Source organism: Rhea pennata, chromosome 6, assembly GCF_028389875.1.
Source record: "Rhea pennata isolate bPtePen1 chromosome 6, bPtePen1.pri, whole genome shotgun sequence".
NCBI lineage: Eukaryota > Metazoa > Chordata > Aves > Rheiformes > Rheidae > Rhea > Rhea pennata.
Window position 1 is genome coordinate 19,353,643 of NC_084668.1, and position 11,841 is coordinate 19,365,483.

Below are 11,841 nucleotides of genomic sequence, written 5' to 3' on the forward strand. Positions count from 1 at the left end.
AAGCAGGGACGCTAGCAGAGAGAGACGGGAATGACACAAGGCTCTTTTACTGGCAACTCAGCAAAGCTGGCGCAGCAGAGCCAGTTCCTAACCCAGCACGGAAATCCCCTGCTCGTTGTTCTCTGACCGCATTGTAACATCTTCCTTGCCAGCCAAGTAAAAGTCCACACCCACAGCTGACGGGACCACTCAAACGCCAGTGGGAAAACAGCAGAACGCGGGAGAGGCCGGAGGCGCCTTTTCCGGCCGCGCCGACAGCGGCAGCACCCGCAAACACGCCCTAGCGCCGGCGCCGCCTCGGGCCCGCCCCCAGCGGCCGCCGCAGCCACGCGGCGCCGCCCCTCGGCTCGCGGGCTCGCCGGCGAGGGGCGGGGCTCCCTCCCGCTGGCCAATAGCAGGGCGCTCGGCGGGCCGCGCCGCGGCGTTGCTGGGTGACGGCGGGCTCTGGGTGTTGCGGCTGCCGCCATGGCCTACCCGGGCTTCGGAGGGGTGAGCGCGGGCGGCGGCGGCCCGCGAGGGCGCGGCTCGGCGGCCCTGACAAGGCGACTCCCTCTTCTGCGCCAGCCTTGGGGCCGGGGGCGGGGCCGGGCTGGGCTGGGCTGGGCTGGGCTGGGCTGGGCTCTCCCTCGCCGGCTCCGCGCAGCGCCTGCCCGCGGGGAGCCTGGCGCGTCCGCTCTCTCCCTCCTCTCCGCCTGCCCTTCCCTGCCGCGCCCACTGGGGCAGCGTGGGCCGGAGGGAGATGTTTCTTCCCGGGGCTGCCCACTGCACCGGCCCGCCCGGTTGGGCTCGGGGGAAGCGGCGGTGTCTGGGGCGGTTGCGGCGTGGCTGCTGGCGGCGCTCTCCGGGCCCTGCGCGCGACGCGAGTGCGCGGCAGAGGAGGCCTTGCCCAGAGGGCAGAGCAGGCGTGTGGGCTAAATGCACTGCGCGTGTAAAGGTCTCTTGCAGCTGCTTACACAGAGGGGCCCCATGGAAGACCGTGGTCGGTGCTTAAACACTGCCAAGGTCTTGACACGAAGCCACTGGAAATAGAACTTTGAGCTGGGCCTTGCCCGTGTGCAAATACAGTTGCATCATGTTTGGTGTTTCTTGTGTGCAGTTGGGTCCTGCAGTGGTCATAGACACTAAACTATTTTTGCTAAAAATAACATCCTAGGGAGATAGTACTACTGGAAATACTATAACTGGTCATTTAGTTAGGTCATAAAGAAAAAATATGGTAGTAGTAGTATAATAGTAACCTTTTTTTTTTTCTTAGAATTTTTCTTTGGTAATTACATGCAACCAAAAGAATGTAAAACTGTTCTTGGAATTGTGCCATTTTATTTTATTTTTTGTTCACTGAATATTTTCAAAACTGCTTTTGGAGGAGATAATTTAACAGTATATTCAGGTATATGGCTGAGTCTGAAGTTGATTTACTTTTTTACAATAAGGTGTGCAACAGGTAACTCTTAATCATGCATAAAGTACATTTTCATTGTGAAATAGAAGTATTTCAGCTTATTAATATGAAGGTACTGATTTCTTTTATTTATTTGTTTTTTTACAAAAGTATGGAGGTTACAGTGGTCAGATGCCTGGAATGCCAATGGCAATAGGACAGCCAATGGCAGGAGTGGTACCAAATATGCCTTATGGTGCATACTCTGGATATTCTGCATATTCTGGTACTTACTCTGCTGCTGCAGACCCCATGTGGACTTACTTCAGTGCAATTGCTGGACAGGTAAGATAATATAAACAATATAATTAAATAAGCAGCTGTCAAAGCACCCGTAGTAAAATTTTGGTTTGTGTTTTTTATTGAAAAGTAATACCTTAGCATAATGTTCTCAGTAAGAATCATTCATCTTCAGGTAAAGTGTAATATTCAACAATAATTGTAATTATAGTTGGCACTAGAGTTTACAGTAATACAGACTTGATAGACATTAATAAGCTAAAACTTATCAAAATATATTGGCAGTTCACCTTCAGATTCTTGCTGCATTCTTGAAATAATATTTCTTCTTTAGAATCTCTGTACTGTATTATACACATCAGTATCATAGTTCTGTATCCAAATAGCAGAACCTTAAAATGCAATTCTAAAATTCTTAGGCTAGAAATTCAATTAACTTTGTTCTGTACTGCATACAGAAATTAGGTAGGAAAGTATAATGTGAGAATATGACTTCCCAGGTTAGCAGCCCAAGGAACTAGAGTCTCCAAAATGGATGCTGCTTGAAGCGTCAGGTATTTTTTTTGGCATAAGGTCCTATATCTAACATTTATGTTCTTTAAAATTGCACAATTTTTGGAATGGAGGGTGGGCTAATGAATGTCATGCGACTAGACAGGATAGGATGTGCTAGCTTTGAAAAGCTATATGTTGTTTAAAAAAGGTATTAAATACTGCAGATGTTTTTATAATGTTGCTAACAGATAGTGATAACAGTCCTTGTACGCCAAGAATCTGTATTAGCATTCGTTGTGGCTTTGAAATTGCAATGCTCTTATTAACATTCCAATGCTGCATGATAAAAGGAGTAATAGGGAGTTCGGTAGTTTAGAATGGGGGAAAAAGACCAATGGGGGTTGGCAAGGATTCACAGAGGTCATGTGCACAGCCCCACAGGTTACTAGATGGTTCTGGGTTTTGTGGTGCCAATATGCACCTTCTCAAGAGCATGGATCTGCAGAAGCAATGTATTTGAAGATCTCCAGTTACAGGTGAGTGACCTTCTTTTTTAGATTAGAAGGGCTGCTTTTTTTCTTTTGCCATCTTAAATTGCATAGGCTCTGGATCTCAGTACTTCTATTTACTTCTGCTTTGTGCTGCCTTGACTCTGCCTGGCTAACTACTATCTTATTCATTTCTCAGTTGGTGTGGAACAGTGTTGTTTTCCTCCTCTCCCCTCCCCATTTTATAATGAGTTGTATCCTGCCCCTTTTTACTAACCTGTGAAAACAGGGGCAGATAGAGGAAGGCTATTGTGCTTGTCTATTGCTACATGCGCTGCAGTTATCAGATACTCCAAATTAGTTTCTGAGAACTGGAATTTTTTTAGAACTCCTGAACAGCTAAGCTGTGCTTGTAATGCTATTTGTTTTTTCTTGAATTCCTCTCTTCCTCCTGAATGCTCAGAGTACTGTGACGTGTTGAGGATAAATGGTGCAAGTGAGGAGGGCAATGAGTGCCCTCCTCATTGTCCACCTCAGGAGGAATGGTGTCCTATCTGTGGTGTTTTTTCCTACGATTTCCTTTGAAAATAACATTTAAACTTTATTGGTTGCAGGCCAGATAGCCCTATATTTTTACAACAGAGTCGAAGACATGTCTGAACAGTTTCAGTAATGTGTATCCTCTAAAACTGATGCTGCTGAAAGTAGTAAACAAAGTATTGCTTTTTGTCTGGTTCCTGGAATAATACTAGAATTGAATCCCAAATTGCCTTCCTGGAATTACTAGGTTTGAGTGCCTTTTTCTCTTTTATCCTGAGATTGAGCCATATCCTGATCTTTGGGTATGAATGTGCAGCTTATTGTTAGAATGCTAGCTATTCTGGAAACATGAAAGTTTTGTGTTTGATATTTGTGAGAAGATGATGGCACTGCCTTGGGTAGATACAACAGAGATGCTGACTGGAATTCGGTCCCTTTCCCAGTATTGTGTTAAAACTGCAGTAAACAGCCAAAAGCGTCCTGTGGTTGCGAGAAGCACCTCAAACAGTTCTTGTAAGTCCTTCTGGCCTTTCTTAACAGGTAGAAGTGGTTGCATCTGCTTTCTTATTAGGTAACTGAATTATGGTGATGAAAGGGGGAAGTGACAAAAATAAGGTATGGCTTTTTTCCCCCTGCTTGCCCCGCAAGTGGGGAGAAGTGGAAAAACAGGCTTTTTGCCCAACGTGTATACATTATTTAACATTGCTTTATCTGAGTAGCTAGTAATGAAATGAAAAGTAGTAGCTTGCTTTTGGATTCAGGATTGTTTTATTCCACTGTCTTAATGGGAGTGATAGCTGAAAAGACAAGTGACTTAAATCTCTTCACACTCATAGCAATTTCCTCTTTCCTCTAAATTCTCGAACTGAGATGGAAGACATTTCTGTCATGGGTTACCTTATAGCAATGTTAGTTCAAATAAACTTTTCTAGCCTTTAGAAATCCTTGTTCTGTGAAGGATTAAAAAAAAAAAAAAAAAAAACTTTTTTCATGATATTGCTAAAGGAGTGCAAAATTTAATGGTAGGGGCTTTCTAGTGTGTTTTGAGGGAATATATTCAAAAAAAGATGAAAATAAAATTTGCACATCCATGTGCTGTTTAAACTTGTATTGTTTGTAAAACAGTAAAACAGTGGCAAAAAAGCCAACTTTGTGTAATGCTGAAAGAGTAAAATGGGGAGATTTCATAATGGTGACATTGCTCTTTACATCTTATCAAGGAATTTGGTTTAGCTGTCAATAAGCCATGTTGTTGTCCACTAGTAGTTACATGAGATGTGCTTCATTTTGAAGTTCTGACAGTAATACGATAGCTAAGGCTTTTTAGTGTGTGTATTTTTTTTTTTTTTAATTTTTCTTTCACTCTAACTTTCACGACTGTCCTATGAAAGTTTTTGAGGCCAAGACAAGTCTCAGTCTGAAGGCATGATCTCTCCACGGTTTCAGGCTCATCAGATGAGGTTGTTTTGCTCTGTGGAACACAGAAAATTTAGTGTCCGTTTGCTCCCTCATTAAGAGTGTCTTGCTTCCTTCACCAATGAGTGTTGGCAGAATTTACAGTTTCTGTATGCAAGTCTTCATCATCCTTGTCAAAATCAATGATATACCCCCACCTCTCTACTGGAACTCCTATTAAGCTGTGAGTTACTGGTGTGTGCCATTTCATGTCTGTTTTTAAGTGTAGTATCTTTTTTTGCCACACAACAAAACCTTTATGCTTGTATGGTGTTTCTTCCTTGCATGAATGTATTTGTGTAACGCAGTATGAGTGAAGTGATAGAAATTTGCTTTTTTTGTGGACCCTTTAAAAAAAATTAACTAAGCACTTTTTGGTTTTGTAGCTGATTCTTTCTTAAATATAATACTATAGTAAATTTAGTTTTTTGTAGGGGGAATACAGATTCACTCCTGAAGTATGAGGCACATAATCACAATCTGTCATCTACCTTGTAGCAAGACCAGTGGGGTGATGGAAGCGCTGGCCTTGGCTCTCAAAGAACTGAGCAGGTAGTTCTGAAATTCACAGAAGTATGGGAATTTAATTGCATTCTGTGAGAAGGATGAAATATCTCTGAATCTCATTGTACTTACAGGTTGTCTTTAAGATTCAGAAGCGTAACCTCGTTACAATTTAAGCTATTCAGTTCACTTTTCTCTTTTTGTGTGAGCTTATACCCATTGAAAAGTGTCCCCTTTACATTTTTGAGAGAGGCATGGTGCTGTGGGACTTTCTACTTGGGTTGAGTATGGGAGGATCAACAGTGTGCTCACTGTTGATCTGATTTTGCACTTGAATGAGGCAAATGGTAAATGAAGAACATACTGTTTTCTGGATAGTACACAGAATATTACTAATCCTACTTTACTAGTGCAATGGGTGAAATTTGGCTTTCTTTAACAGTTGCCTCTTCTCATACTTTTCAAAAATGAAGGTGTTTTCTCTGCTCCCTGGTGACATGCAGTTTGTAAGCAAGTTACCTTTAGTAAGAATAAAGTTAGTATCACTGAGGAATTTGTGTGGGTCTGCTGTCTTCCTGGCCTTACTTGCATAGTCCTGAAAAGATAATGTGGGAAGGATGAAAGTCAAGTACAAAGTCTTTGGAAGGGAAGGGAGGAGAAAATAACTTCAGTCTCTTCATGGGACAAGCTCACCAAATGTCAATCCTTCCTTTTCTAAGACTTTACCTTTTTGTATATTTTTAAAATAAATATCTTAGTGAAAACTATAGTACTAGAAAGTTTGACTTTGGTGCTACATCCCCATAATTAAAGATTTACATGAGTCAAGTGATAAAATCAAAAATTACTGGTTTTCTAAAATCTCCCTAAGAGATGAGTTCACTGATAAATGTTGTTTTTCTTTTGTGCAGCCTCTGTCATCTATACTCATTAACCACTTCAAAATACTGTTTTTCTCAAACTAGTGCTGAGCTCCAGGGAAATGGGGTCCAGCCAGTAAGGCCTTTCTACGAATCTCTCAGAGAAGTCAGAAGATCTCAGTTTAAATTCCTCTATGTTCAGTTATAAAGAAGGTGATCTCGTATTTAGTTTATTTCATGGAATGCTGGCTTGAGTCATTTTCAGAATATCTAATATGGGTGTTCCCAGAACTTATTTTCTGATTTTGAATCTTCAGAGGACTGATCTGTATGTTTTATGATGTTTTGGTTTTCGATTGGTCTTTATATCTTGCTCTGATTTGTTATTTCACTCTATCGCTAATCAGTATTAGCAAGGAAGGGAAACAAATGTTCAGGCATGGATTTTTTTGTTTGTTTTCATTGGTTTTTTTAATTTTGTTTTGTTTTTAAACATGCACCAAAAACAAGTTGGAGACTATGATGCTGAATACCAGACAGGTGCAAGAAAGGGTGCAAATAAAATAATATTGACTAACAAATGAAGTTTCTATGATTTGTAAGTCAGATGGAGAGAACGAAGGCTGAGTGCTTTCTGTTTATTGCCTTTAAAACAGCAAAATCCCAATTCACTCTGCCATGCTTGTGTGCATGTATACTGCAGGCCCTTAACTCACTAATGAAATGCAGTGTTGAACATCTCCAGTATGATTTTTGGGGAACATGAATGTTGTATTTTTCTGTAAATGACTGAATGAATAATGTCATCATTTAATGTGTTAATATTTGTCAGCTGAGCTGAATTAACTCGTGCCTTTCTGAGTCTATGTTAGTAGAGAAGTAAAATGTATTAATTTAAACAGTTATGAAGTCAGCTTTTGTGGCTTAACTTTTGTGCATGTTAAGACTGTTTTACTTCTCAGTTGCAGCAGGCTAAATTCAGTGGCAAATAACAGTAGCTTGCTTGTGATACAGCTTCTTTGGAAGTTTTCTTTGTAAAAGCAAACAAACACTGCTTGAAACTGCACAGCAGTTACTGTTACTCAGGTTGGATTAAGAGTAACATCCCTACATTAGGCAAAGGTGTGACAACAAATATGCAAGTGGCTTCTGAAATATCAAGAAAAGATGTAATAGGAAAAGGAAAAGTATCTTTTGATTATTTCAAAATGAGGATGCTAATGATCTAGAAGGCATCTTGATATTAAGTACTTAAAATGATATAAAGTATCTTATTCAGCAAGTTGATCAAAATTTTTGTTCATATGTAAATTCTACATTAGAAAATACCTTACTAGTGCTCTGAGTGTGTTCAGGGGATGTTTAATTATCCATTTACCTTCTCACTTCTGTTAGTAAAGCAGAGATTTCTACTTAACACTTCTGATTTAGATCAGGTGCTCTTTTGTTATAGTAACTTCTTAATGATGTAAGAATGTTTAGATGTCAGTACAGGTATCTAATGCATTAATAATCACAGGTAGTTTTTGTAAGTTAAGTGTGTTGTCAGTTGTGACAAGTGTATGCATTTGTTCCACAGGATGGAAAAGTGGATGCTGAAGAACTACAGAGATGTCTACTGCAATCTGGAATCAGTGGGACCTATTCTCGTAAGATAATGAATGTTATGCTGTGGCAGAATGGTTGTCTTTTATTTCTGAGTACTGCTTTTATGGATATTATTTCTGTTCTTACTTTGTTCCTTGTCAAGGAGGAGACTTCTTTGGCTTCTTTCTTTTACTCAGTGATGTCTGGTAGTGTTGGCATTTCATTCATTTCACTGCTAGTTCTGAAGATCAGCATATATGCTAGCACATCTATACAGGCTTTCAGTGCATGTTCTTCTAATTATTTTCGTCAGCTCAGCAAGAAGAGCAGAATACATTTTCTGCTCAAAGATTTTTCCTATGTTTAATTGGATAACACGTGCAAAAAACAGGCTCGTCTTCCAAACTAGCTCAGAACGCTGATCAGAGTCTTTGGTGTTTTATAGTGATTCTAACTTTTGTAGGTACGTCTGCTTCTTGAGATACATTTCTAATAATGATCTTATGGTTCTTAATATTATATTTGACAAGTATAGATTAGTATTAGATTTTCACCACTGCCTTGCTGACTTTCTTCTGTGGTACAAAGTTGAGAAGACTGAGGGTTTTTATGCCTCACCTATTTCTGTCACATTTGAAAATTAAATAATGGTAGGAACAGCACTCCTCCAAGAGAAGTTAATTTATCAGTTAATTTATCTGTAGTGGTCCTACTAAAAATTTTGGAGTGTTTTTAGGATTCTTCTACCTGACTTTTTCTTGCTTCCAAAAATATGAATTCATAGTCATTGTTATTGCTGAAACTAAGTATGAAAAATGATACCAATGATAAACATTTTTTTTAAATTATTTTAATTACCCTTTCAGCATTCACTCTGGAAACTTGCAGAGTTATGATATCCATGCTGGATGTATCCTTATATATACACCTATTAAGACTTTAGTGGAGTTTTGGTATCGCCTTGAACCTGATATGGAAAAACTTGAATTTTAAATTACCTAAACTTGTACTTTTGAATACTGGTTTTGTTTGCACGTTTGCAGTGAGGTGTAAATATTAGTTGTAGAGGTGTATCATCTTTAACCACACTGTTTTGTTTGACTTGCATGCCTTGTATTTTGTAACTTTACAGAGTGTCCTCATTCTTGTTAAACTGACCAAATTTTTGCATAAGTTATTCTTATTAACTGAACTAAACAGAGAGATTATACAGGAAAAATGGGATTTAATGAATTTAAAGAACTCTGGGCAGCTATCAATGCCTGGAAGCAAAACTTCATGATAATTGATAGAGATCAAAGTGGGACTGTGGAACTTCATGAATTAACTCAAGTCATTGCAGCTATGGGTAAGCAAGCATGGAGGTTTTTTCATAATCTTTACTTTCCATTTTTATACAGTTTATTTTAATAGTAAGATAAATGACAGATTATAACAATTTAAAATACTGGAAATATGATCAGATTTCATGGCCGAGAGTTGTATTGTTGCTTAGATTTCGTGTATGGTCTCTGAATTGCACACTATCCAATTAGGTTAGAGAGAAGGGAGAACTCCACAATTTTACTACTGGGTTTTGTAGGGAATTATATTTTCAAGTGGGGAGATGGATTGTGTAAGGAATAAGAGCTCAAGCTTCCTTTTAAATAACTACTATATGCGAGATTGAATGTGTTATTCCCTTTAATGACAAAGTCTTAAATGAAACTTTTAGTCTTTTTCTTTTTTTTGGGGGGGGGGGGGAGGCGAGGAGGTATTAGCCCTTCCAGAAAAAAAAATTGAGAGATGAGACCTTGTCTGAGTGTATTATCCTTAGACAGCAGGTGGATGATTGAAGTACAGTCTCCTTAAGAGAACAATATTTCTGCACAGTGTAAAGGGGTACTCAGAAGCCATAAGAAATCTGAATTCTGATACAGAGTAGGTGCATACTCATGCTGCTTCTTTGGAGTCAGATTTAGACTGACAAATTGTTCTTCCTTTACACTCTTAAATATTAGCTATGACATAGTTCTCTGGTTTCTGTACTGAAAGTATCACAGCAGCAGTGTAAACTAGCAATAGCCAATGGATTTTTGTCTTCATAAAATTTAATTTGTTTGAAGAGCAGTGATACTTATCTATCTTTTTCTTTTTTAGGTGGCTTTTAAAACTTGCATTTTGTTATAGTATGTGTATAATTACGTGTAGCATATATTTTGCATGGGATATTACATATAAATATATCCTGAAAGAGTTAGTGGCTGTTGCTTAAAACATTAATTTTGAAAAATTCATGTTCCAAATACCTGCTTCAGGTAGACCTCTGAAGAAAATAAATGAATAAATAAAAGATTCTTTATTCACGTGTTACCCCCTTCTCTCTCCCACCAAGGCAATGATAGATGACTAATATAGAACTTCTGACTTTTATGTCTAGGTTACAGGCTGAGTCCACAAACACTGACTGCTATTGTAAAACGTTACAGCAAAAGCGGCAGAATCTTTTTTGATGACTATGTAGCGTGCTGCGTGAAGCTACGGGCATTGACAGGTATCTTTCTAAAATAGTTTATAATTGCATAATATCCTTCATCTGTTCAACTAGATAGCTGTGCTAAAGTCTGATTTGGAGGCTTTGGTATATGTGCAAATGCAAATTGTTAACGTAATTGTTTAACAATGCCCAAGTTTTGGGGGAATATTTTGTGCAGTATTCATTATAGCAGAACTCCTTCAGGCACAGAAAAAGAGAGAAATGGTTAATTGGTTCTAAAGTTGTGGAAAAAGTGACTTGAAAACACTGTAAGCAGTAATTGTAGCTGAACTTGAAAACACTTTATTCATCTTTATGTTTTGTTAATAGCTTGTGGAGTGATGCGTAGCTCCAGTTTATTTGCATCTTATCCTTTCCTTAGATTTCTTCCGGAGAAGAGACAACATGCAACAGGGATTTGTGAATTTTGTATATGATGATGTAAGTATTAGCTAATACAACTTGCCACATGGATTTGATAAGGATTTTTTTTTTAATCGTGAACTACAGCAGTGTGAGCATTTGAAATCTGAACTTCTATTAAACCTTTACAGTTTCTCGAGAAGAAAATTCAGATAAAGGCATGGCCATCAATCATGATGGTGTGCATTTTACTTATGTATGCTACTGTCTTCAAATACATCATTAAAACATCTGCAAAGCTCCTTTATCTTCATGTTAGTCCCATGGTATAATTCACTTGGGATCTTCATATTGAGAACATAATTCTTACGGTTGATATTGATTGCTTTCACCTCTTTTGCTACAGGTTCTGCTGAGACTAATACTGCTTTTTAGTGGTATAACTGTTTATTACTATACAAAATGATTGCTAGATCATCTCAGAAGCTGCCAGTATAACACAGATAGCAGGCTGTAAACTGTTCAGTTGACTATCATTTTGACTTGCTATAACTAACATTATGAAATCAGATTGAGTGGTGAGCTTTATTGCTAAAAACCCTAAAGCAGAGCAAACCTTAGATATGTCTTCATACAACTTGCGAATTTTTTTGTCTAGTAGACAAGTTCAAAGTTGTGTTCTGATCTTAATTGTGGTATTTAAACTTACTTTCTTTCTCTACATACATATCTACTTCTGGCAGGATGGAAGTAGGCCATTCCTTTTGAATATGCTTAACGGTTAGTGTACTAGCATATTTCACATGTCCAGCATTGCCAAATACTGAATTGCTTATTATTTCCCCTTCCAGTTCTTGCAGTGCATTATGGCAATCTGAGTGCTGAACTCCTGGAGAAAAAAAGGATCACCAACCTGTTAGAGTTTCAGTTTAGAAGAAATAAGCTGAATCTGCTGTGAATGGAAACTATTGCAGAGATTTGCGTCTTTCTGCCTGATAAGACATCTACTTTGATAGTTTAGGGTTATGTGTTTTTTGTTCTGTTTTTTTTTGTTTTGTTTTAAATGCACAGTTCTGACTAATAAATACTAATATTTATTATTTAATATACTAATATACTAATATACTAATAATTACATTTTTTAGTATTTTTAGAAGCATGTGTATCTGTGTAGTTCCAGACAAGTCAATTTCTGTGTTAAGCTTCTGAGCTTATTAAAGAATAAAGCTTATGGTCAGAAATATAGGCAGTTTTTTATACATGGATAGATAACTTACACAAATAGAATATCAGCCTAAAATTTAAATTGATGTAGGTATTTTTCATCAGTGGTAGTATACTGTCTAAGGTGGC

General features: G+C 38.4%; 1 protein-coding gene across 4 annotated transcripts; it reads left to right on the forward strand.

Moving 5' to 3' along the window:
• The first annotated feature begins 428 nt into the window (after positions 1-428).
• GCA (grancalcin) lies at positions 429-11,560 on the forward strand. 4 transcript variants are annotated; one of them, XM_062578689.1, is made up of 9 exons: positions 1,642-1,726; positions 2,182-2,235; positions 2,610-2,712; positions 7,603-7,672; positions 8,477-8,520; positions 8,811-8,958; positions 10,030-10,143; positions 10,508-10,566; positions 11,340-11,560. In XM_062578689.1, exons 3-9 carry the CDS (start codon positions 2,626-2,628, stop codon positions 11,364-11,366), a joined length of 549 nt encoding a protein of 182 aa, XP_062434673.1. In that variant the 5' UTR covers positions 1,642-1,726; positions 2,182-2,235; positions 2,610-2,625; the 3' UTR covers positions 11,367-11,560. The 4 variants fall into 4 exon arrangements, with proteins under 4 accessions (XP_062434671.1, XP_062434672.1, XP_062434674.1 ...); XM_062578687.1 differs by lacking the exons at positions 2,182-2,235; positions 2,610-2,712 and adding an exon at positions 429-489 and having other exon boundaries at positions 1,553-1,726; XM_062578688.1 differs by lacking the exons at positions 2,182-2,235; positions 2,610-2,712 and adding an exon at positions 1,380-1,444 and having other exon boundaries at positions 1,553-1,726.
• Positions 11,561-11,841: the final 281 nt, after the last annotated feature.

What these genes read in the sequence shown, in the direction of transcription:
- GCA (XM_062578687.1), top strand. Translation starts at nt 466, where the DNA reads ATGGCCTACCCGGGCTTCGGAGGG. An exon ending in CCTACCCGGGCTTCGGAGGG is followed by an intron (nt 490 to 1,552) that starts GTGAGCGCGGGC and finishes TTTTTACAAAAG; the next exon opens with TATGGAGGTTACAGTGGTCA. An exon ending in GAAGCTACGGGCATTGACAG is followed by an intron (nt 10,144 to 10,507) that starts GTATCTTTCTAA and finishes TCCTTTCCTTAG; the next exon opens with ATTTCTTCCGGAGAAGAGAC.